Source organism: Onychostruthus taczanowskii, unplaced genomic scaffold (assembly GCF_017590055.1).
Source record: "Onychostruthus taczanowskii isolate IOZ18803 unplaced genomic scaffold, ASM1759005v1 scaffold74, whole genome shotgun sequence".
In the NCBI taxonomy this organism is placed as follows: domain Eukaryota; kingdom Metazoa; phylum Chordata; class Aves; order Passeriformes; family Passeridae; genus Onychostruthus; species Onychostruthus taczanowskii.
In genome coordinates this window covers 568,350-593,253 of record NW_024505229.1, presented here as the reverse complement: position 1 = coordinate 593,253, position 24,904 = coordinate 568,350, and the positions used below count along the sequence as shown (strand labels likewise).

At 50.1% G+C, this 24,904-nt stretch overlaps 2 protein-coding genes across 8 annotated transcripts; both read left to right on the top strand.

The window, feature by feature from the left end:
* The first annotated feature begins 36 nt into the window (after positions 1-36).
* RBBP5 (RB binding protein 5, histone lysine methyltransferase complex subunit) lies at positions 37-19,982 on the top strand. Of its 7 annotated transcripts, none has more exons than XM_041422626.1 (14): positions 37-165; positions 643-668; positions 1,988-2,160; positions 4,177-4,317; positions 6,088-6,250; positions 7,432-7,541; positions 7,684-7,803; positions 8,087-8,240; positions 8,353-8,424; positions 10,327-10,444; positions 11,723-11,792; positions 12,806-13,035; positions 13,263-13,340; positions 18,054-19,982. In XM_041422626.1, exons 1-14 carry the CDS (start codon positions 147-149, stop codon positions 18,077-18,079), a joined length of 1,500 nt encoding a protein of 499 aa, XP_041278560.1. In that variant the 5' UTR covers positions 37-146; the 3' UTR covers positions 18,080-19,982. The 7 variants fall into 7 exon arrangements, with proteins under 7 accessions (XP_041278560.1, XP_041278559.1, XP_041278558.1 ...); XM_041422625.1 differs by having other exon boundaries at positions 18,051-19,982; XM_041422624.1 differs by having other exon boundaries at positions 13,263-13,457.
* A 1,611-nt stretch (positions 19,983-21,593) lies between these two features.
* Positions 21,594-22,973, top strand: TMEM81 (transmembrane protein 81). Its single transcript, XM_041422518.1, has 2 exons — positions 21,594-21,655; positions 22,208-22,973. The coding sequence occupies exons 1-2, from the start codon at positions 21,594-21,596 to the stop codon at positions 22,971-22,973; spliced, it is 828 nt and encodes a 275-aa protein (XP_041278452.1).
* The last annotated feature ends 1,931 nt before the right edge of the window (positions 22,974-24,904 follow it).

Genomic DNA, 24,904 nt, shown 5'->3' with positions numbered 1-24,904 from the left:
GGAGCCGGCCCGGGAGGCGCCGGGAGCCGAGGCGGGAGCGGGGGAAAGGAGCGGCGGTTGGTCAGGCGAACGGCGAGCGCGGCGCCGGGCAGGCCCCCGCGGGGTCCTTCGGCGACGGGAGCGGAGGGAGCGGGATCGGCGGCGCGATGAACCTGGAGCTGCTCGGTGCGGGCGGGAACGGGAACGGAGCGGGAACGGGAATGGGAGCGGGAACGGGAATGGGAATGGGAGCGGGAGCGGGAACGGAGAGGGAATGGGAATGGGAGCGGAGCGGGAATGGGAACGGAGAGGGAATGGGAGCGGGAATGGGAATGGGAGTGGGAATGGGAGTGGGAGTGGGAGTGGGAATGGGAATGGGAATGGGAGTGGGAGCGGGAGTGGGAGTGGGAATGGGAATGGGAATGGGAGCGGGAGCGGGGCGCTGCGGGAATGGCAGCGGGGAGGGAGCGAGGGACGGCGGGGGCGGGACGGCGGCGCCACGAACCTGGAGCTGCTCGGTGCGAACGGAGCGGGGGAGGCGCGGCTGGGAACGGGAACGGGAACGGGGCTGGGCTGGAGCCGGGAGCGGCGGCACCGGGAGTGGTGCCGGGGGGCGGGCTCGGTACCGCCTGTCGCTGAGCGCCGCTTTCCCGTTCCCCGCAGAGTCCTTCGGCCAGAACTACCCCGAGGTAACGGCGCTGCCCGGCGGGAGCGGCCCCGGCGGGACCGGGCGGGACCGGCTGGGGCTGAGCGGGTGTCACCGGGTGTCACCGGGTCTGATGGGCCCTGCCCGGACACCGTCCCTGCACTGTGCCCAAACTGTCCCACGCTGTCCCTGTGCTGTCCCCAAACTGTCCCCACAGTGCCTGTGCTGTCCCGGGGCTGTCCCTGCGCTGTCCCCACACTGCCCACACTGTCCCCACGCTCTTCCCAAAGTGCCTGCGCTGTCCTCACGCTGTCCCTGCGCTGTCCCTGCCCTGCCTCGGTGCTGTCACTGCACTGTCCCGGTGCTGTCACCGTGCTGTCCCCCATGCTGTCCTGCACTGTCCCCACAGGGCTCACGCTGTCCCCGTGGTGTCCCCACACTGTCCCCCATGCTGTCCTGGCACTGTCCCCACACTGTCCCTCAGCTGTCCTGCACTGTCCCCACACTGCTCACGCTGTCCCCGTGGTGTCCTGGCACTGTCCCACACTGCCTGCATTGTCCCCACGCTGTCCCTGCTGTCCCCGCTCTGTCCCGCTGGTGTCCCCTCTCTGTCCCCACGCTGTCCCCACGCTGTCCCCATGCTGTCCTGGCACTATCCCCACACTGCCCGCGTTGTCCCCATGCTGTCCTGGCACTGTCCCACACTGTCCTGCCCGCGTTGTCCCCACGCTGTCCCTGCTTGTGTCCCTACACTGTCCCGGTGGTGTCCCCACGCTGTGCCCACTCTGTCCCCGCTCGTGTCCCCACACTGTCCTGGCACTATCCCCACACTATCCCCACGCTGTCCCTGCTGTCCCCGCTCTGTCCTGGTGCTGTCCCCACACTGTCCCCCCTCTCTGTCCCCACTCTGTCCCCACGGTGTCCCCACGGTGTCCCTGCTTGTGTCCCTACACTGTCCCGGTGGTGTCCCCATGTTGTCCCCACGATGTCCCTGCTGGTGTCCCCACGGTGTCCCCGCTCTATCCCCTCGCTGTCCCCACGCTGTCCCCACACTGTGCCCGCTGGTGTCCCTACGGTGTCCCCACGGTGTCCCTGCTTGTGTCCCTACACTGTCCTGGTGGTGTCCCCATGTTGTCTCCACGGTGTCCCTGCTGTTGTCCCCACGGTGTCCCCGCTCTATCCCGGTGCTGTCCCCACGCTGTCCCCACACTGTGCCCGCTGGTGTCCCTACGGTGTCCCCACGGTGTCCCCTCTCTATCCCCTCGCTGTCCCCACAGTGTCCCCTCGCTGTCCCCACGGTGTCCCCGCTCTGTCCCCGCTCTGTCCCCACGGTGTCCCCACGGTGTCCCCGCTGTCCCGCAGGAGGCCGACGGCACGCTGGACTGTATCAGCATGGCGCTGACGTGCACCTTCAACCGCTGGGGGACGCTGCTGGCCGTGGGCTGCAACGACGGCCGCATCGTCATCTGGGACTTCCTGACGCGCGGCATCGCCAAGATCATCAGCGCCCACATCCACCCCGTGTGCTCCCTCTGGTGAGCAGAGCATTCCCAAATCCCAAAATCCCACATCCACCCCGTGTGCTCGCTCTGGTGAGCAGAGCATTCCCAAATCCCAAAATCCCACATCCACCCCGTGTGCTCGCTCTGGTGAGCAGAGCATTCCCAAATCCCAAAATCCCACATCCACCCCGTGTGCTCGCTCTGGTGAGCAGAGCATTCCCAAATCCCAAAATCCCACATCCACCCCGTGTGCTCGCTCTGGTGAGCAGAGCATTCCCAAATCCCAAAATCCCACATCCACCCCGTGTGCTCGCTCTGGTGAGCAGAGCATTCCCAAATCCCAAAATCCCACATCCACCCCGTGTGCTCGCTCTGGTGAGCAGAGCATTCCCAAATCCCAAAATCCCACATCCACCCCGTGTGCTCGCTCTGGTGAGCAGAGCATTCCCAAATCCCAAAATCCCACATCCACCCCGTGTGCTCGCTCTGGTGAGCAGAGCATTCCCAAATCCCAAAATCCCACATCCACCCCGTGTGCTCGCTCTGGTGAGCAGAGCATTCCCAAATCCCAAAATCCCACATCCACCCCGTGTGCTCGCTCTGGTGAGCAGAGCATTCCCAAATCCCAAAATCCCACATCCACCCCGTGTGCTCGCTCTGGTGAGCAGAGCATTCCCAAATCCCAAAATCCCACATCCACCCCGTGTGCTCGCTCTGGTGAGCAGAGCATTCCCAAATCCCAAAATCCCACATCCACCCCGTGTGCTCGCTCTGGTGAGCAGAGCATTCCCAAATCCCAAAATCCCACATCCACCCCGTGTGCTCGCTCTGGTGAGCAGAGCATTCCCAAATCCCAAAATCCCACATCCACCCCGTGTGCTCGCTCTGGTGAGCAGAGCATTCCCAAATCCCAAAATCCCACATCCACCCCGTGTGCTCGCTCTGGTGAGCAGAGCATTCCCAAATCCCAAAATCCCACATCCACCCCGTGTGCTCGCTCTGGTGAGCAGAGCATTCCCAAATCCCAAAATCCCACATCCACCCCGTGTGCTCGCTCTGGTGAGCAGAGCATTCCCAAATCCCAAAATCCCACATCCACCCCGTGTGCTCGCTCTGGTGAGCACGGCATTCCCAAAATCCCAGCAAACCCACATCCACCCCGTGTGCTCCCTGTGGTGAGCACGGCATTCCCGAATCCCAAAATCCCACATCCACCCCGTGTGCTCCCTGTGCTGAGCAGAGCTGGGAACTGCAGGAATCCCCATGGAATCCCTCGGGAACTGCATGAATCCCCAGGGAATCTGCTGGAATCCCCATGGAAACCCCAGGCAATCCCCTGGGAATCCCTCAGAAACTGGAGGAATCCCAGTGAAATTCCCCATGGAATCTCCATGGAATCCCCATGGAATCCCCAATTCCTTTCCCCCTTTCCCTTTAAGGAATAACTTTGTTGGGAATTCCCTGATCTCCTTTCCCCCCTGGGAACTGCATGAATCCCCATGGAATCCCTCAGGAACTGCAGGAATCCCCAGGGAATCTGCTGGAATCCCCATGGAATCCCCAGGGAATCTGCTGGAATCCCCATGGAAACCCCAGGCAATCCCCTGGGAATCCCTCAGAAACTGGAGGAATCCCAGTGAAATTCCCCATGGAATCTCCATGGAATCCCCATGGAATCCCCTATGCACCTCTGTTGAACCTCTTTAAGGAATAACTTTGTTGGGAATTCCCTGAGCTCCTTTTCCCCCAGCTCTGTTGAAGCTCTTAAGGAATAACTTTGTTGGGAATTCCCTGAGCTCCCTTCCCCCTGGCCCTGTGGAAGCTCTTTAAGGAATAACTTTATTGGGAATTCCCTGAGCTCCCTTCCCCCCGGCTCTGTTGAAGCTCTTTAAGGAATAACTTCATTGGGAATTCCCTCAGCTCCCTTCCCCCAGCTCTGTTGAAGCTCTTTAAGGAATAACTTCATTGGGAATTCCCTCAGCTCCTCCCCCCAGCTCTGTGGAAGCTCTTTAAGGAATAACTCTGTGGGATTTCCCTCCCTGTGCGCAGCTGGAGCCGGGACGGGCACAAGCTGGTCAGCGCCTCCACGGATAACATCGTGTCCCAGTGGGATGTGCTGTCCGGGGACTGTGACCAGAGGTTCCGCTTCCCCTCGCCCATCCTCAAAGTGCAGTACCACCCCCGGGACCAGTGAGTGCCCTGGGGGGGATGGAGCCGCTGCTTCTGGGCTGTTCTTTTCCCATGGAATTGTTGGGTCGGGTTTTTGGGAGGGTCAGGGTGGGAGGGAACGCTGGGAAATCAATGTGGGAATGTGTCCTCGGGTTTGAAATTCCTGCACAAGCTCGGAGAAGGAAAGGAAATTAAAGTAGATCTCAACATCATTTTGGTGTCTAAGTACTAAAGACAACAAAAATAGAAATGGCCTGCGTTCCTTGATCCAGCTCAGTTGCTGGAATTCCTTCTCTGAGATCTCCTGAATTTCTCAGTCCAGCCCAATGCTTTTTTTGCTGGAAATCCTTTTCCAAGGTCTCCTGAATTCCTCAGTCCAGCTTGATTTTTTTTTTTTGCTGGGAATCCTTTCCCAAGATATTCCTTGATTCAGCTCAATGCTTTTTTTTGCTGGGAATCCTTTTCCAAGGTCTCCTGAATTCCTCAGTCCAGCTCAATGTTTTTTTTGCTCTAACCATAGAAACCTTTCCAAAGATCTCCTGAATTCCTCAATCTATTGTGATGCTTTTTTTGCTGGGAATTCTTTTCAAAAATATTCCTCGATCCAGCTTGATGTTTTTTACCTCTAACCATGGAAACCCTTCCCAAGATCTCCTGAATTCCTCAATCCAGCTCGATTTTTTTTTTTCTGGAAATCCTTTATTTTCTAAGATACTTCACGATCCACCTCCATGCTTTTTTAGCTCTAACCATGGAAACCCTCCCCAGGATCTCCTGAATTCCTCGATCCACCTCAATGTTTTTTAGCTCTAATAACGGAAACCCTTCCCAAGATCTGAATTCCTCAATCCAGTTCAATGTTTTTTAGCTCTAACCATGGAAACCCTCCCCAGGATCTCCTGAATTCCTCAATCCAGCTTGATGTTTTTTAACTCTAGCAATGGAAACCCTCCCCAAGATCTGAATTCCTCAATCCAGTTCAATGTTTTTTTTCTCTAATAACAGAAACCCTCCCCAAGATCTGAATTCCTCAATCCAGTTCAATGTTTTTTAACTCTAACAATGGAAACCCTTCCCAAGATCTGAATTCCTCAATCCAGTTCAATGTTTTTTAGCTCTAACCATGGAAACCCTTCCCAAGATCTCCTGGATTCCTCAATCCAGTTCAATGTTTTTTTTCTCTAATAACGGAAACCCTCCCCAAGATCTGAATTCCTCTATCCACCTCGATGTTTTTTTGCTCTAACCATGGAAACCTTTCCCAAGATCTCCTGAATTCCTTGACCCAGCTTGATGTTTTTTAACTCTAACATGGAAACCCTCCCCAAGATCTCCTGAATTCCTCAATCCAGTTCAATGTTTTTTTGCTCTAACCATGGAAACCCTCCCCAAGATCTGAATCCCTCAGTCCAGTTCAATGTTTTTTTGCTCTAATAACAGAAACCCTCCCCAAGATCTGAATCCCTCAGTCCAGTTCAAGGTTTTTTTGCTCTAATAACAGAAACCCTCCCCAAGATCTGAATCCCTCAGTCCAGTTCAAGGTTTTTTTGCTCTAATAACAGAAACCCTCCCCAAGATCTGAATCCCTCAGTCCAGTTCAAGGTTTTTTTGCTCTAATAACAGAAACCCTTCCCAAGATCTGAATTCCTCAATCCAGTTCAATGTTTTTTAGCTCTAACCATGGAAACCCTCCCCAAGATCTGAATTCCTCGATCCACCTCGATGTTTTTTTTCTCTAACCATGGAAGCCCTTCCCAAAGGCTGGAGCTCCCACCTTCCCCCGTGTTGCAGGAACAGGGTGCTGGTGTGTCCCATGAAGTCGGCCCCGGTGATGCTGACCCTGTCTGACTCCAAGCACGTGGTGCTGCCCGTGGACGACGACTCCGACCTCAACGTGGTGGCCTCGTTTGACCGGCGAGGGGAATACATCTACACCGGGAACGCCAAGGGCAAGGTCAGCCCCCTCCCTGCCCGGGCCACTGGGCATTCCTGGCTGCCCCCAGGGCAGGGCCAGGCTGGGCAGCAGTGGGAATTTCCTGTGGAAAAGGGGCGGATCAGGCTTTGGAAGTGCCCAGCGGGGTTTGGGGTCTGCGTCTCTGGAGGTGGCACTGAGTGCTCCGGGTGGGGATTGGGCACCTCGATGGGTGAGGGGCATGGGGAGGGGTTTGGGGAGCAGTGAGGGGCACAGGGAGGGGTTTGGGGAGCTGGGGAGTAGGGAGGGGTACAGGGGTTGGTTTGGGGAGCAGTGAGGGACACAGGGAGGGATTTGGGGAGCAGGGAGGGGTTTGGGGAGCTGGGAGGGGCACAGGAATAGATTTGGGGAAAAGGTCAGAGGTACAGGGATGGATTTGGGGAGCAGGAATAGATTTGTGGAACAGACAGTCGCAGGTTTGGGGAACAGAAATGGTTTTGGAGAAGAGGTGAGGAGCTTAGGGATGAGTTTGGGCAACAGGAATAGATTTGGGGAACAGGTGAGTGGCACAGGGAGGGGTTTGGGGAGCAGTGAGGGGCACAAGGATAGATGTGTGGAACAGAGACAGTCCCAGGTTTGGGTTTGGGAACAGGAATGGTTTTGGAGAACAGGTGTGGAGTGTAGGGATGAGTTTGGGGAACAGGAATAGATTTGGGGAACAGGTGAGGGGCACAGGGATGAGTTGGGGGAGCAGTGAGGGGTACGGGGAGGGATTTAGGCAACAGGAATGGATTTGGGGCACAGGGATGAATTTGGGGAACAGGAATAGATTTGGGGAACAGGTGAGGTGCACAGGGAGGGATTTGAGGAACAGGAATAGATTTGGGGAACAGGTGAGGGGCACAGGGATGGGTTTGGGGAGCAGGGACAGGCACAGGGATGGGTTTGGGGAGCAGGGACAGGCACAGGGATGGGTTTGGGTGTAGACAGGTGCAGAGATGGCTGCAGGGTTTGGGGAACAGGAGAGTGATTGCTTGAGGATCCTGGAGGGGTTTTCCAACCTCAGGAGTTCTGGGATCTTTGTCTGACTCTGTTTTTGACACATTTTTGGGATGTTTTCCCGGCGTTTCTGTCTCAGCAGCTCCTGCAGTGTCCCTGGGTGGGCTCCCAGGGTTCTGTTTCAGGTGAAGCCACTGATTGTTCTCTGTCTGCTCAATCTTCAGATCTTGGTCTTAAAAACAGACACTCAGGATCTTGTTGCTTCCTTCAGAGTGACCACAGGGACCAGCAACACCACGGCCATTAAATCCATCGAGTTCGCCCGCAAAGGGAGGTGAGCGCCCCGGGGGGACCCCAAAACCGCAGAGAGCTCCTCAAACCCCCCCCAGTTCTTCCACAGGCCAGGATTTGTAATTGATTGATTGATCGATTGATTGGTTTTTCATTGATTTTTTTTCCCCCCTGTTTTGCTGCAGCTGCTTCCTGATCAACACGGCCGACCGGATCATCCGCGTGTACGACGGGCGGGAGATCCTCACCTGCGGCCGCGACGGCGAGCCCGAGCCCATGCAGAAACTGCAGGACCTGGTCAACAGGTGGGGACAGCCTGGGGACAGCCTGGGGACACGGCTGGGGACAAGGCAGGCCCTGGGGACAGGGCAGGACCTGGTCAGCAGGTGGGAACAGCCTGGGGACGGCCTGGGGGCACGGCTGGGGACAGGGCTGGGGACAGGAGACGGGTGGGGACAGCCTGGGGACAGCCTGGGGACAGCCTGGGGACACGGCTGGGGACAGGAGCTTAAATATAAAAGCACCGTAGAATCTGACAACCACAAAAGCTAAAGCTGAGCCATCCCTCCCCTGTCTCCCTGGCTGCAGGACCCCCTGGAAGAAGTGCTGCTTCTTGGGGGACGGCGAGTACATCGTGGCGGGCTCGGCGCGGCAGCACGCGCTCTACATCTGGGAGAAGAGCATCGGCAACCTGGTGAAGATCCTGCACGGCACCCGCGGCGAGCTGCTCCTGGACGTGGCAGTGAGGAGCCCCCCAGCCCCTGGGCTTCCTTGGCATTTGGGAATTCAGCTGTGCAATTCCTAACGTTTGCTAATTAAGGGGTTGTCTGGTTTTGTCTCCTCGTTCATCGCAGTGGCACCCGGTGCGGCCCATCATCGCCTCCATCTCCAGCGGGGTGGTTTCCATATGGGCTCAGAACCAAGTGGTGAGTCAGGGTTTGGGGTCATTCCCTTGGGAACAGGCTCTGGAACAGGCTGGTTCCATCCCTGGAAGTGTCCCAGGCCGGGTTGGAGCAACCTGGGATAGGGAGAGGTGTGGAGCTGGCGATCCCTTCCAACCCAAACCAGTCCAGGATTTCACCCAAACCCCAGTCCAGGATTTCTTGGGCTCAGAACCAAGTGGTGAGCCAGGGTTTGGGGTCATTCCCTTGGGAACAGGCTCTGGAACAGGCTGGTTCCATCCCTGGAAGTGTCCCAGGCCGGGTTGGGGTAATCTGGGATAGGGAGAGGTGTGGAGCTGGTGATCCCTTCCAACCCAAACCAGTCCAGGATTTCACCCAAACCAGTCCAGGATTTCTTGGGCTCAGAACCAAGTGGTGAGCCAGGGTTTGGGGTCATTCCCTTGGGAATAGGGTCTGGAACAGGCTTGTAAAACCAGTCCAGGATTTCACCCAAACCCCAGTCCAGGATTTCTTGGGCTCAGAACCAGGTAGTGAGCCAGGGTTTGGGGTCATTCCCTTGGGAATAGGGTCTGGAACAGGCTTGTCCAGGGACATTTTGGCTGTTCCATCCCTGGAAGTGTCCCAGGCCGGGTTGGGGTAATCTAGGATGGGGAGAAGTGTGGAGCTGCTGATCCCTTCCAACCCAAACCAGTCCGGGATTTCATGGGCTGGTCTGGGTGGGATATTTGGAATAAATCCTTCCCTGGGAGGGGCTGGGATGGAATTCCCAGAGGAGCTGTGGCTGCTCCATCGCTGGGAGTGTCCCAGGTCAGGTTGGACAGTGGATCAAGTGGAAAAAAAATGTGTAAAAAGGGTAAAAAGGCAGCCTGGGATGGGGGGAGGTGTCCCCGCCCATGGCACTGGGTGATCCCTTCCAACCTCACCCATTCCAGGATTCCATAAAAAATCCCAATTTCAGGACTCCTGACTCATTCCCAGCCTGCAAATTCCCACAGGATCTGTGGCTGCCCCACCTCTAGAAGTGCCCTAGGCCAGGTTGGAGAGTGGATAAAAAGGATAAAAGGGATAAAAAGGATAAAATAGATAAAAAGGATAAAATGGATAAAAAGGATAAAATTGATGCAATGGCAGCATGGGATGGTGGGAGGTGTCCCTGCCCATGGCACTGGATGATCCTTCCCATCCCAACCCATTCCAGCATTCCCTGGGCTGCTTTGGGTGGGGTTGGGTTATGGATAAAATGGATAAAATGATGAAAATGTTTGAAAAGGATAAAAAGGTTAAAAGGTTTAGTGGATAAAAAGATTAAAATGATAAAATGGTTTGTAAAAGAGCAGCCTGGGATAGTGCAAGGTGTCCCTGCCCATGGAATGGGATGAGATTTAAGCTCCCTTTCCACCCAATCCCATCTGGAATTCCATAATTCAATTTTTTTGTGTTGAAATCCTTGATGAGGTCCCATTCCAACTCATTTTTGTGCTTTCCTCCTTCATTTTGAGTCATGATTTATGGCTCAAAACTCCAGCTCAGCTGTGGATTCATCCTTAAGCTCCATCCCAGGGACATTTTCCATGGAATTGTCCCCTCCTTTAATTCAGGAGTGATCCAGGTGGATGGGAATTCCTTGATTTTTTAATGCTTTTATGGGAATTTCCTCAATTTTTGCTGCTTTTATGGGATTTTCCTCAATTTTTTGCTGCTTTTATGGGATTTTCCTTGATTTTTTTTTTAATGCTTTTATTGAATTTCAACGAGATTGCAGATCCACAAAACAATTCCCCAATTCCAGCCATTCCCACCTCTTCCCCTTGCCACATCCATCTTTTAAACCCCTCCAGGATATTTAATTCCTCGAAATTCCAGGAATCCAAGGAATCCAGTGCTGTTTATTTATATTAAAACTGCTTTTTTAATGATTTTTTTCAGGAAAACTGGAGCGCTTTTGCCCCTGATTTCAAGGAGTTGGATGAAAATGTGGAATACGAGGAGAGGGAATCAGAATTTGACATCGAGGATGAGGATAAGAGCGAGCCAGAGCAGACAGGTGCTGCCCAAAAAATTCCCCAAAAATTCTCCAAAAATTCCCAAAAAATTATTTTGGATTCCCAAACCTCCCTGGCCACGTGGTGGTGCCCAAAATCCAGAAGAAAAAAAACCCCAAAAATCCTGGAATGTGAAAAATGATGGGAATGAGAATTATTCCTCGTTAATGCTTCCTATTAAAGCACTCCCCATAATTTAATTAATTGGATTTTAGCAGTGTTTTAATATTAATTATTTTAGGGTTGTTTTCTGTTTTAAGGGGAAATATTTTAGATTTATTTTGTGCTGTAATAAAATGTTTTAGGTTTGTTTTGTGCTTTAATAAGAATTGTTTTAGGCTATTGTGTTTTAAAATATTTTAGATTTTTTTTTTGTGCTTTAATAAGAAATATTTTCAATTTATTTTCTGCTTTAATAGGAAATATTTTAGGGTTTTTTGTGCTTTAATATGAGTTACTTTAGGTCTGTTTTGTGTTTTATTAAGAATATTTTAGATTTGTTTTTTGCTTTAATGGGAGGTATTTAAGTTTGCTTTTATTTCTGCTTAATATGAATTTTTTATATTTATTTATGCTTTAATATGAATTATTTTCCTTTTTTTTGCTTTTATAGGAAATATTTTAGAATTGTTTTATGCTTTAATACTAATTATTTTTAAGGGTTTTTTTTACTGTTACAGGAAATATTTTAGATTTGTTTTTTGCTTGAATGGAAACTATTTAAGTTTGTGCTTTAATATGAATTATTTTGGGCTTGTTTTGTGCTATAACAAGAAATATTTTAGATTTCTTTTTGCTTTAATAGGAAATATTTAAATTTGTTTTGTGCCTTAATATGAATTATTTTAGGCTTGTTTTGTGCTATAACAGGAAATATTTTAGATTTCTTTTTGCTTTAATAGGAAATATTTAAATTTGTTTTGTGCTTTAATATGAATTATTTTGGGCTCGTTTTGTGCTATATGTAAAAATATTTTAGATTTCTTTTTGTTTTAATAGGAAATATTTAAATTTGTTTTGTGCTTTAATATGAATTATTTTGGGCTCGTTTTGTGCTATAACAAAAAATATTTTAGATTTCTTTTTGTTTTAATAGGAAATATTTAAATTTGTTTTGTGCTTTAATATGAATTATTTTGGGCTCGTTTTGTGCCGTAGCAGGAAATATTTTGGTGGTGTTTTTTAGGGTTTTTCCTGCAGGGACAGGAAATTCTGCAGGCTGTTTTTTGCAGCACTCCGGGTGTTTTTCCCACCTCTAATTCCCGTTTTTCCCGGCCCAGGCGCGGACGCTGCGGAGGATGAGGAGGTGGACGTGACCAGCGTGGATCCCATCGCTGCCTTCTGCAGCAGGTGCTGGGCCCTGCAGGCACACCCCAAAGCTCGTTAAGGGGCACTAATTAACCTCCCAGAGCACAGGACGTGCCCCACAGCATTCCCTTTAAACATTCCCTTCATCGTCCACAGCCTTCCTGTTGTAAACCCCGACATTCCCTTTAAAAAGCACAACGTTCCCGTTCCAAAACCCAAAATTCCCATCCCAAAACCCAGAATTCCTCTCCCAAGCCCCAAAATTCCTCTCCCAAACCCCAAAATTCCCATTCCAAACACCACCACCCCCAGCCCAAACCCCAACCCCAGAATTCCCGTTCCAAACCCCACAATTCCCATCCCAAACCTCAAAATTCCTGTTCCAAACCCTCCCATCCCTGTTCCAAACCCCAAAATTCCCATCCCAACTCCCAAAATTCCCATCCCAAACCCCCCTATCCCCGTTCCAAACCCCAAAATTCCTGTTCCAAACCCCCCTATCCCCGTTCCAAACCCCAAAATTCCTGTTCCAAACCCTCCCATCCCTGTTCCAAACCCCAAAATTCCCATCCCAACCCCCAAAATTCCCAACCCAACCCCCAAAATTCCCATCCCAAACCCCCATCCCTGTTCCAAACCCCAAAATTCCCATCCCAAACCCCAAAATTCCCTGTTCCAAACCCCAAAATTCCTGTCTAAACCCCAAAATTCCCATCCCAACCCCCAAAACTCCCCATCCCAACCCCAAAATTCCCATCCCAACTCCTAAAATTCCCATCCCAAACCCTCCCATCCCTGTTCCAACCCCCAAAATCCCCATCCCAACCCCCAAAATCCCCATCCCAACCCCCAAAATTCCCATCCCAAACCCCCATGCCCATTCCAACCCCCAAAATTCCCATCCAAACCCCAAAATTCCCATCCGAATCCCCAAAATTCCTGTTCCAAACCCCAAAATCCCCATCCCAACCCCCAAAATTCCCATCCCAAACCCCCATGCCCATTCCAACCCCCGCCATGCCCACCCCAAGCCCGTTGCTGTGCCCGCCCCGCAGCGACGAGGAGCTGGAGGACGCGCGGGCGCTGCTGTACCTGCCCATCGCCCCCGAGGTGGAGGACCCCGAGGAGAACCCCTACGGGCCGCCCCCCGACGCCGTGCCCGGCGCGCTGCCCGACGACGGCCTGGGCCCCGACAAGAAACGGCCCGGCTCCTCGGACGGGCCCCAGAACCCCAAGAAAAAACCCAAAACCACCAACATCGAGCTCCAGGGAGTCCCCAATGACGGTGGGTGGGAGAGCCGGGGGGTTCGGGGGGTTGGGATCTGATCCAGGGAACTGATCCCAAGGGGTTTGGGACATTTGGCAGGATCTGATCCTGAGGATTTTGGGGCGTTGGGAGGGATCTGATCCAGCATTTCAGGGTTTTAGGGCATTGGGAGGGAACTGATCCCAAGATTTCAGGGTTTCCACTCACCCCAAACCCCCAATCCCCCCCAAAATTCCCCCCTGCAGAGGTGCACCCGCTGCTGGGCGTGAAGGGCGACGGTAAATCCAAGAAGAAGCAAGCGGGCAGGCCCAAAGGATCAAAAGGTAAAGACAAAGATTCTCCATTTAAACCGAAACTCTACAAAGGGGACAGAGGTTCTTTACCTCTGGAAGGAGCAGCCAAGGGTAAAGTGCAGGCGGAGCTGGGCCAGCCCCTGACAGGTAAGGACCAGTGTCACCTCCCTGGTGGCCTTGCTTTGTCACCCCCGATCCTTAGAGGTCTCTGTAGCATCCCAAAAATCCTCCCTCCCCGCTCAGCTGCAGCCAAGGAGAGGCAAAACTGGATTTTTTGGCAGTGTTGGAGTGGGGAAATTGGAATAAAATCGAGTTCTGCGCATGGGAAAATGGGGGGGGGGTGATTTTTGTGGAGGGGTTTGTGGTGTTGAGGTGGTCCTCAATTGAAATTATTTTAATTGGTTTGATTGTTTCCCTCAGCTCTGCAGAAATAAGGAAATTTTTTGGTTGATTTTGGGGGAATGATGAAGGATTCTGCAGTGTTGTGGTGCTGAGCTGTTCCTAAATTAATTTTTTATAATTGCTTTAATTCATTCCCTCAGCTCGTGCAGAAATAAGGAAATATTTTGGTTGATTTTGGGGGAATGATGAAGGATTCTGCAGTTTTGTGGATCCTCAGAGCCGGTCCTAAATTCAAATTATTTTAATTTATTTAATTCCTTGAATTCCTTCCCTCAGCTCCTGCAGAAATCAGGAAATATTTTTGGGGAAAAAATGAAGGATTCTGCAGTTTTGTGGTGTTGAGCTGGTCCTAAATTCAAATTATTTTAATTTATTCCTTGAATTCCTTCCCTCAGCTCCTGCAGAAATCAGGAAATATTTTTGGGGAAAAAATGAAGGATTCTGCAGTTTTGTGGTGTTGAGCTGGGGGGGAATTCAAATTTTTTAAATTGGTTTAATTGCTTTAGTACCTTCCCTCAGCTCCTCCAGAAATCAGGAAGTATTTTGGTTGATTTTGGGGGAATAATGAAGGATTCTGCAGTTTTGTAGATGTTTGGAGCTGGTCCTAATTTATTTGATTTATTTAATGATTTCCCTCAGTTCTGCAGAAATCAGGAAATATTTTGGGGGAAAAATGAAAGATTCCACACTTTTGTGGCGCTGAGATGTTTTAAATTCAAATTATTTTAAGTTCTTTAATTCCTTTTAATTCCTTCCCTCAGCTCCTGCAGAAATCAGGAAATATTTTGGGGGAAAAATGAAAGATTCCACACTTTTGTGGCGCTGAGATGTTTTAAATTCAAATTATTTTAAGTTCTTTAATTCCTTTTAATTCGGTCCTAATTTATTTGATTTATTTAATTATTTCCCTCAGTTCTGCAGAAATCAGGAAATATTTTTGGGGAAAAATGAAGGATTCCACACTTTTGTGGTGCTGAGATGTTCTTAAATTCAAATTATTTTTAAGTTCTTTAATTCCTTTTAATTCCTTCCCTCAGCTCCTGCAGAAATTGTAAAATATCCAGGTTTGGAGTTGATTTTTGAGAGAAAATGGGAATAATGAAGGATTCCCCAATTTTGTGGATGCTCAAAGCTGTTCCTAAATCAAAATTCATTTAATTCCTTCAATTCCTTCCCTCAGCTCCTGCAGAAATGATGAAATATCTGGATTTTGGTTGATTTTGGGGGGAAAAAGGAGCATCAAAAATGATTTGTTGACAAAAAAAACCCTGGAATAAAATCCAGGAGCTGCATTTCCTATTCCCAGCTGTGCTGCAGCCCTTGAATTCCAGTTTAATCCCAGTTTAATCCCAGTTTAATTCCAGTTTAAACTCCAGTGGCTGCACAGCAGGAGAAATTTGAGTTTTTTCTCCTTCACAATTGCTGCAAATAGGGAAAAATTCAGATTTCCCCCTTTTTTTTTGCCATATTTTGCTGCTGCCAGAGCAGGACACCTCTGAGACCCAGCCTGAGTCTCAAAACATTTCCCATTCTCCAATTTCCTCCTTTTTTTTTGGGAAATTTCCTCCTTTATTTTTTGGGAAAAGCTCCTCCAGGCCCAGCACAGAGAGCACAATTTTGGCTGCAGTGATGATTTTTTAACAAAGATTTTAACCCAGAACTCAACCTTGGGATAAATCCAGCTCCAAAGATGGATTTGATGCATCAAATTCTGCATTTCCTTGATTCCAGCAGCTGCTGCTGTGGATTTTAGGAATTTAGGAATTGTTTTAATTCCTTTAATTCCTTTAATTTATTCCCTTTTTGCCTCCCCTTCCTGCTCAGCTCCTTGGTGTTGCTTGTCCTGATCCTTGTTTTTTTCCAGGAACGGGAATTTTTGATGGGAAAACCTTGGGAATGTTCTCTGGGAATGTTTCCACCTGGAAGAATCCAGGATTGGAGCAGCCAGGAGCATCCTGGGGTTGGGTTTGGGTGGGATTTGCCTCTTGGGAGGGGAATTTTGGGGGATTTTCCAAGATTTTGGGCTGCTTTCAAGGATGGCGCCTGGATCCTCACAGGGCTGGCTTGGAGATGATTAATTTCATGTTAATTATTGCTTTCGTCGCTGCTAATTAATACAATTAACCACAGAAATGAGAAAGAATCATGGCCTGGAAGGTGAAAATTGGGATTTCCAAGGAGAATTCCAATCCTTGGTTTCCAAACAGGGCTGGATCCTTGGATTTCCCATTTTGGAGGGGCTGCTCTCAGAAAAACATTTCAATTTTTAATCAACACTTAATTTTTAATTACCATTTAATTTTTAATGAACATTTCCTTACTGGGGAGTGCCAACTGTAACTTGTACTCGGCTGCTGTCCCGAATTCCTGGTTTTCTTTGGAGTCAATTCCTCACTGGGAAATCCCATTCCCAATCCTTCTGGAATGTTCCAGATCCAGCAGCAGAGCAGCCAAACTCCTCTCCTGCTTTTTCTGCTTTTCCCCCTCCTTTTCCAGCCCTGTTTGGAAGGATTTTGGTGCAGATTTGCTGTTGCTGTAGGAAACTCTGGGATTTTACTTCCCTGCAGGAAATTCTGGGATTTATTTCCCTGCTTTTAGGTTGGGATGAGATTCCCGAGCCAATTCCTGGGAATTTGTTTTCATCAAAAACAGGCTTAGACCCAAATCCCACTGGGTTTTCCTATCAGCTGGAGCTCCCTAAAATCTGCTTGTAGGCTTTGCTGCCTGTGGTACCTTGGGATGAAGGGAAATAGGAAAAAATTCCTGCCTGGAATGGTGAGGAGCTCCCAGAGGAATCCCTGGAAATGTCCAAGGATTGAGGATTTTGGAGCATCCTGGGGTGGTGCCCATGGAATGGGATGGGATTTAAGGTCCTTTCCCACCCAAACCATGACATTCCATGAAAATCCACATTTTCCTGGAATTCCTGAGCTGGGAGGATCCAGCAGATTCCCAGTGCTGGAATCTCTGCATTGGGGGAGGAAAGAATCCATCCCTTGGCTCCTCCCAAACCCCCAGAATTCCGTGGAATTCCCTCTTCCCTTTGTTCTCTTTGTGCCTTGTACCCAAAATTCCCAACATTTTGGGCTGCCAGCTTTTCCTCAAGGTTCCAGCACATTCCAGACTCCCTGGAATTCCCATGGAATTTGCATCCAGGCTCCTTTTCCCACCCTGGCTGCAGGAAGTGGGAATTCCACGAATTCTGCTTCCTGCAGGAACCAACCTGAGGCTGAAGCAGCTGCTCAGGGAGAGTTTTCCTGGGAAATCTTTGGGATTTCCACGTGGGAGCTGCATGGCTGGGGCTGGCATTCATTCTCTTCATTAATTAATTCTCTCCATTAATTCTCTTCATTAATTTTCTGCTGGCAGAAAATGTTAAAATCAGATTTTTTTGTGTGTGTTAAACTCAGCTTTCAGCCTAAAAACAAGAGCAACTTCATCCTTTTAGAATAAAATCCTCTGCTCTGGCTTCCCCCACACTTAGGTGGGGCTTTATTTCCTTGGTTTTCCTTAGAAATTTTGGGAATTACAAATTATTTGACACCAGCTAAGTTTGGGAATAAAGACTTTCCAAGCCGTGCAGTGCTCCCAGAATCTCAGATAAATCCCAGAGCTGTGGCCAAGCAGCCTCTGGGTGCTGAAATTTCGGTTTTTAGCTACAAAATCCTCTCCAAAATGCCTACAAAATGCCCTCTCCCATTTTTTCCCCTACATTTCCCATTTTTTTCCCTGCATTTCCCATTTTCCCCCCTACATTTCCCATTTTCCCCCCTACATTTCCCATTTTCCCTCTGCATTTCCCATTTTTTTTCCACATCTCCCATTTTTCCCTGCATTTCCCATTTCTTTCCTGCATTTCCCATTTTTTCTACATCTCACATTTTCCCTGCATTTCCCATTTTACCCCTACATTCCCCGTTTTTTCCCTGCATTTCCCATTTTCCCCCCACATCTCCTATTTTCCCTCCACATTTCCCATTTTCCCCCCACATTTCCCATTTTTCCCCACATCTCCCATTTTCCCCCTGCATTTCCCATTTTCCCCCTGCATTTCCCATTTCCCCCCCCCCATTTCCCATTTCCCCCCCCACATTTCCCATTTTTTCCCCACATTTCCCATTTTTCCCCCACATTTCCCATTTTTCCCCCACTTTTCCCCCCTCATTTCCCATTTTTCCCCCCACACTTCCCATTTTTCCCCCCACACTTCCCATTTTTCCCCACATTTCCCATTTCCCCCTGCATTTCCCACTCCCCCTGCTCCACCTGGGGCTCTCTGCTTTCCGGGAGCCTCTGGATGGGGCTGTACACTCATTTTTCCATCTCTGCTCTCTTTAGCAGGTGGTGCAATCTCAGAGTTGCTATGAAGAATTCCCTTCCCTCCCTGTCTCCTTTCCTCTCTTGGCTCCCCAGTGTGGAAAACGCTGGAATTCCCAGGCAGGACTGGCACAGACTGAATTCCATGGATTCAGGGAGTGATTTGGGGCAGGAATGACTGGAAAAGGGAGCAGCTCCATCCTCCTGCTGCCTCTGCACGGATCAGGCTGGCACCGAGCTCCAGCCGGGATTTTTGGGGACAAATCCCTGTCCCAAAGTGACCTGAACCCCTTCCCTGCCACTCCAGAGTCTTTCATCTCCCAAAATCTCTCGGCATTCCCGGATGGAAGAGCGGCCCAAAGTGTGAGTTGGGATTCCTCACTGTCTCCTGCCAAGTCCCCCTTTTCCAGCTGGGAATTCCCATCTCGCTGAGCCCGGCTTTTCCCAGGGCAGAGCTGCCGATCCCAGCCCAGATTTTCAGGAATTTCCAGTGGGATTTGAGGAGCTGAGGCCCCTCTGGAATCTGCCTTGGTTTTGTGTTTGTTTTTCCCACTCTGCCCGTGGCAGAAGGAGCAGCTTTAGATAAAAAAAGTCATTTTCCAATGGTTTTTTTTCCCCCCAAAGCTCTGCTGGAATTCCCTCCTGTCCTTTCCAGTGGTTTTGTTCCTTCTCTTCCCTGGGAAATTCTCCTCCAGGAATCTCCAGGCTCCTCCTGGATAAATGAAAACCAATTTTTTTGTCGGAACTGAAGCAGAGCTTCTCCAAAGGGTTTCTGTTTTTCCCACTCCTGGGTTAAAAACAGAAGCTGGCAGCTCATTCCCAACTTTTATTCCTTCAGGATTTCCTGTAGGAATGGGAATGGCACTTCCCCTGTCCAGCACTCACAGCCTGGCACCTCTTATCCCACACCAACATCCTGATCAGAGGAAATTTCATTCCTAAATCCCTTTTTTTCCCCCAGACTTTGGAGTTTCATTGCTCTCATTTTGGAATTATTGGGATTATCAGGAGCTTTTTAAATTTCCTGGCTGTCCTGCAGGCATTAAAAGCAGGAAGGGAGTTGGAAAATGACAAATTTGCAGCCAGAACTGTGCAGGTATCAAAATGAGGAGAGAGAAAACATTTGGAAATCAGAGGTTTTGAAATTTTTCAAAACTTGATGTTTTCATTCCCAGCTTTGCGGACATTTGGGTTCATTTGGGGAAATTTATAACCACGAGTGTAAAATTCCTTTTTTTTTGGTTCTTTTTGCTTGTGGGGTGACTCTGCCTTGCCAAACCCACCCTGGGTGCTGGGCCCGACCCCCCAAATTTAAAATGCCCAGGCCAAGGTTCTCCAGGTTGGCTGAAAGCATTGAATCCACCCCAAACTCAGCTTCCCCTCTGTACAGTGTAAATGCCTTTGTTTATTCCCATCCCTCTGTTATTTCCTGATTATTCCCATCCTTATTTCCTGCTCTGTTCCCATCTTTATTTTATTTCCATCCTTATTTTATTTCCTGCTTTATTCCCATCTTTATTTCCTGGTCTGTTCCCATCTTTATTTTATTTCCATCCTTGTTTTCTGTCCTGGTTATTCCCATCTTTATTTTATTTCCTGCTTTATTCCCACCCTTTTTTTATTGCCTGCTTTGTTCTCATTTCCTGGCTATTCCCATCCTTATTTTATTTTATTTTATTTCCTGCCTTATTCCCATCTTTATTTTATTTTATTTCCTGGTTATTCCCCTCCTTATTTTATTTTATTTTATTTCCTGCTTTGTTCCCATCCTTATTTTCTTTCCTGCTTTATTCCCATCCTTATTTTATTTCCTGGTTATTCCCATCCTTATTTTATTTCCTGATTTATTCCCACCCTTATTTTATTCCCTGGTTTTGTACAATATTGGAGCAGCTCCTGCAGCGGTGGTGGTTCTGTGTTTGTAAATAAAGAGGTACCTTCCATTTCCTAAAATCCACGGGTAAATCTTGGCTTTTCCATGGAAAAGTTGGGGGTTTCTGTCGTGCTGGAATTCGGGAATCTTTCAAACACGCCGTGTTTGGGGTTTTTAGGGTATTTTTTGTTGGTTTTAATGAAGGGAGAGGAGTAAAGCTGGAGTAAAACCAAACCCTGAGTGCTCAGGGAATGGAATTCCCAGAGAATCTGTGATATTCCCAGGCCAGGCTGGACGGGCTTTGGAGCATCTGGGATGGTGGAACGGGTGGGATTTGAGGTCCCTTCCCACCCAGAGCAGTCTGGAATTCCAGATCCCTGAGTGCACTCGGAGCTGGGAGGGGAGGGCAGCTCCAGGGGGGATTGGGGGTGGAAAATCCTCCTGGAGCTTTGGGAATTGCTCAGTTCGATTTAAGGAGTGTGAGGAACAGAAGTTCATCTGAATTTGGGTTTGCAGAGGAACTCGACAAACCCAAATCCCTGTGGGAATCCAGGGATGCCCATCAGGAGACTCTGATTATGGGATGCCTTTTCCGTAAAACTGTGGTCAGAAGCTATGGAGAACATGATTCCATAGAACTGTGGAGGGTTCCTCCATCAAAAAAACCTGGATTTTCCAGGGAAGAACGCTTCAGCAGTGCATTATTTTTTTGGGATGCTTGAGCACTGCATGGATCCTACCAGAAACTCTCTGAGCGTTTTCCGGGGATGGCAGTGGGGAACGATTCCTGTGGATCCATCGGTGGCTGGGGTTGGATCCCTCGGGAATGAGGGCTCTGAGAGCTCTCCCAGCTCCTGTGGCTCCTTCCAAGGCTGGGAATTTCATCCAGAGCCTCACCCGGAGCTTCTGGAGCCCTCCGCTCCCAGGATTTGCTGGACCTTCCCTGAGGGTTCTTCCTTGGAATGTTTGGGGCTGTTGTGCCCTGGCTGTGACGTCAGAGCTGCTCCCATGGGAACAGCTCCAGGGCCTGGTGTGGACACAGATTGACCAGAGCCAAAGTGGCTCAGACCACCCTGGATTCGCATGGATCAGCCCAAATAGAGGTTGGAATGTTGGGGTTGGATTTGGGGTGTGCTCCAAACTGGGATGTGTTTGTGTAAGTCAGGATTGGACAGGGCCTCCATGAGGAACTGGGATTTTGGGATTTCCTCACACTCCACAGCGTTGTTTGGGAGATTCCAGCAGTAATTCCTGCTGGAAATTGGGAGTTTGGTGGGAAAATGAAAGTGGAGCCGCTCCTTTTCCGGTGGAAATCCGTCCAAAATAAAACCCATCAAAAATAATGATGGAAGTCTTACAGAGGGGAGAGAATTTCACTGAAATTGCCAAACACAACCAAAACTGATGGAATTTGGGCAGAGATGGATTGGATCCAATGGATCAGAATATCCTCCTGTCCTGTTCAAAGAACATTCCCGATGGAATTCCTGGAATTCCCGCTCTGCTGGATCCAGTAATGCCTTGCTGTGTCTTTTTTTAGTTGTGCCTCCAGCTCCACATCGGGAGGATTTTCCCAGGTGGAAGGATTAGATCTGGTGGGATGTCAGAGACATCCCGAAGAACCTGGGACATTCATGGAATGATTCCGGGGGGTTCGGAGTGCTGAACCCAGACACAGAAGCGCCTGGAAGATGGAGCAGAGCCCCATCGTGGTGATCCTGCTGTGTGCCCTCTGCATTCCAGCAACGCTTCCCTTGGGATCGGGAATGGAGCTTCCCTCGGGAGCAGGATTGGAGCTTCCCTTGGGATTGGGCTCGGAGCTTCCCTCGGGAGCAGGACCGGAGCTTCCCTTGGAACCAGGCTCGGAGCTTCCCTTGGGACCGGGATTGAAGCTTCCCTTGGAACCGGGCTCAGAACTTTCCTCGGAACCGGGATTGGGATCGGGGCTTTCCTTGGACCCAGGATTGGAGCTTCCCTCGGGAGCAGGACCGGAGCTTCCCTTGGAACCAGGCTCGGAGCTTCCCTTGGGACCGGGATTGAAGCTTCCCTTGGAACCGGGCTCAGAACTTTCCTCGGAACCGGGATTGGGATCGGGGCTTTCCTTGGACCCAAGATTGGAGCTTCCCTCGGAAGCGAGATGGGGATCAGAGCTTCCCTCGGGATCAGAGCTTCCCTCGGGATCAGAGCTTCCCTTGGGATCAGAGTTTCCCTCAGGATCGGAGTTTCCCTCGGGATCGGAGCTTCCCTCAGAAGCGCGATCAGAGCTGCCCTCAGAACCGGGATCTGAGCTTCCCTCGGAAGCGGAATCAGATCCCGAGCTTCCCTCAGAACTGGGACCAGGCTTGGACCTTCCCCCGGGAGCGGAGTCCATCCCGCTGGGGCTGAAGCCCATGGTGGCGGTGAACTCCACGCCCTGCAGCGTCACCTGCGGGCTGGGCGTCAAGCAGGAGCAGCTGTGCGAGGTCAGCCCGGCCGGGCAGCGCCGCAACTGCTCCCTGGTGCGCTCGCGCTGCCTCACCGACTGGATCTGCGGCCTCCGGCACTTCAGCGTTCCCGAGGGAAAACCCTTCAAGCTCGTCTGCCTCTCCCCGGACGCCGCCAGCCTGGAGGGACCAAATTTCGGCTACACCTGGAGGTTCGCCCGGGGGCTCATCACCACCAACGACCTCCTGTTCCACCCTTTCCGCAATCCCAGCCCTTCCCTGAGCTTCTCGCCGGCGCTGGAGTCGCATTCCGGGACGTACCGCTGCGACGTGCAGGTGCTGAGCTCCTTCCAGCTCGTCAAGAGGATCTACTTCGGCCTCAGGGTGATCCCCAAGGATCTGGTGGATCTGGACTTCGAGAAATCCCTGACCTGGGAGCAGCAGCTGGTGGCCAACGGGGAGGAACCACCGGGAAACGTCACGGGTGCCCCGGAGCAGCGGGAGAGCTTTTGGAAGAAGCAGTGGTTTTACGAGGCCGTGCTGGGAATTGGGAGTGGGGTGATCATGGGGATCCTGTTCAGCCTCGGGCTCTGCTGCCTGGGCAGGATTTGCAGGAAAAGAGCAGCGCGAGAAATGAACAAAGACTGACGCAATTCCCTGCCTTTGGCTCTTTGTTAGGATCAGGAATTCAGGGTGGGAGTCTTGGGATCGCCCATTGTTGGATTTAGTGATCCTCCCCTTCCAACTCAGGACGTCCCATGGATCCCATAACTATTTCATGGGATATTTAGAATTTATTTGCAACAGACACAGCTTATTATTGAATTTTTTTGGCTGCTTTGGAGCCCGGATTAAGAATTCAGGAATTCATAATGGGATTCTTTGGGTCGTCCACAGTTGGATTTTGGTGATCCTCCCCTTCCAACTCCGGACATTCAATGGATCCCATAACTATTACATGGGATATTTAGGATTTATTTGCAAAAGACACAGTTTATAAATTAATATTTTAGGCCACTTTGGAGCCTGGATTAGGAATTCAGGATGGGAATCTTGGGGTCGTCCACAGTTTTTCCTTTTACCATGACAATACAAAAATGCTTTGATATCAAAAAAACATGGGTATGGAGGGAAATAATTTTATTTATTTGAATGAAAACCAAACAGGCACTTCCCAGAGCTGATTCCCAGAGGGTTTTTTTCACCTCCTGAACACGGAAAATTCGGGAATGACCCATCACAGCGGGCTGGGAGTTAATGGTCCAGAGCTGCCCCATCTGCAGGAGCCTCTCTGCTCTTTGTCATGGAAATTTCAGTGTCTTGGGCCCAGCTGGGATTCCCAAATCCAGCAGGATGAAAGCTCCAGCTCCGCTGGGGAAGTCAGAGCGGGAGCCAAAAATCTCCTTCATCTTTGGATTGCGGGGTTTTGTAATTTCTGAGAGGAGCCAGATGCTCAGAGCAGGGAAAATGAATCCATAATTGGAGTTTTTATTTGGAGACCGAGGGCTGGGATGGCCACTGGGGTCCAGCTGTCACAAAGGGCTTTTAATGGGATTTTTTTCAGGGGGTGCTCTTTGATTTTTGAAGGGATATTAAGGATTGGGGGATGTTAATCATAAAAGGGGAAGGAAGGGAGAAGGCAGGAAAAGGGAGTAGAGAGTTCAGTGCAAGTAGGGAAGTAAAAACTCTCGGAAGAGCATCCCCATCCTTCTTTTTTCCCTCTCCCCCTGCAAAATCATCTTTTCTTAATCACTGCCCATGAATTCACACCATAAAGGACAGAAATTTAGGAAAAAATGTCTCTGCTCTGAACTCCGGGACCTTAGGGATCACCAGAGGCTGGAGCTGGGCAGGGCTCCTTCCTTGTCTCCATCCCTCATCCTTCCTTCTCTCCTTCCTTCCCTCTCTCCATTCTTCATCCTTCCCTCTCTCCATTCTTCATCCTCCTTGTTCCATCCCTCATCCTTCCCTCTCTCCATCCCTCATCCTTTCCTCTCTCCATCCTTCATCCTTCCCTCTCTACATTCTTCATCCTTCCCTCTCTCCATTCTTCATCCTTCCCTCTCTCCATCTTTCCCTCTCTCCATCCTCCCTCCAAATCCCCTGAATTCCACTTCTCTCCCCGGCTCTGCACACCTTTAACCCCTGGGCTGTATTTTAGGAAGCTCTGAGAGGTTTTAAGGAGGATTCCAAGCCTTTTCCTGCCGTTGGTGGCTCTGGCTGGGTGTTAAATGTAGATTTTTGTCATTTCCCAAGGTCCAAATGTTGGATTTGCAGGTGCAGATCCTTCCCAACCCTGGATTAATGGAATGGCAGAAGGGACTGCCCAAAACAGAGCTTAACAAAGCCTGAGCTGCCCTGTCTGGAGAGGGATTTCCCTGCCACCACCTGGGCTAAAAAGGGCAAGGAATTGGCATTTAAAGGGAAAACTGCACACCAGGGCCCAGCCAGAAAATTCCAGGGTTGGGATTGCCCAGTCTGGCACGGTTTTCTCTGGGATTGAGAAATCACAGCCGGGGAAAATCCCGAAAACCCCCCTTGGGATGGAACCAGCAGCAACACCAACCAATTCTCGTTTA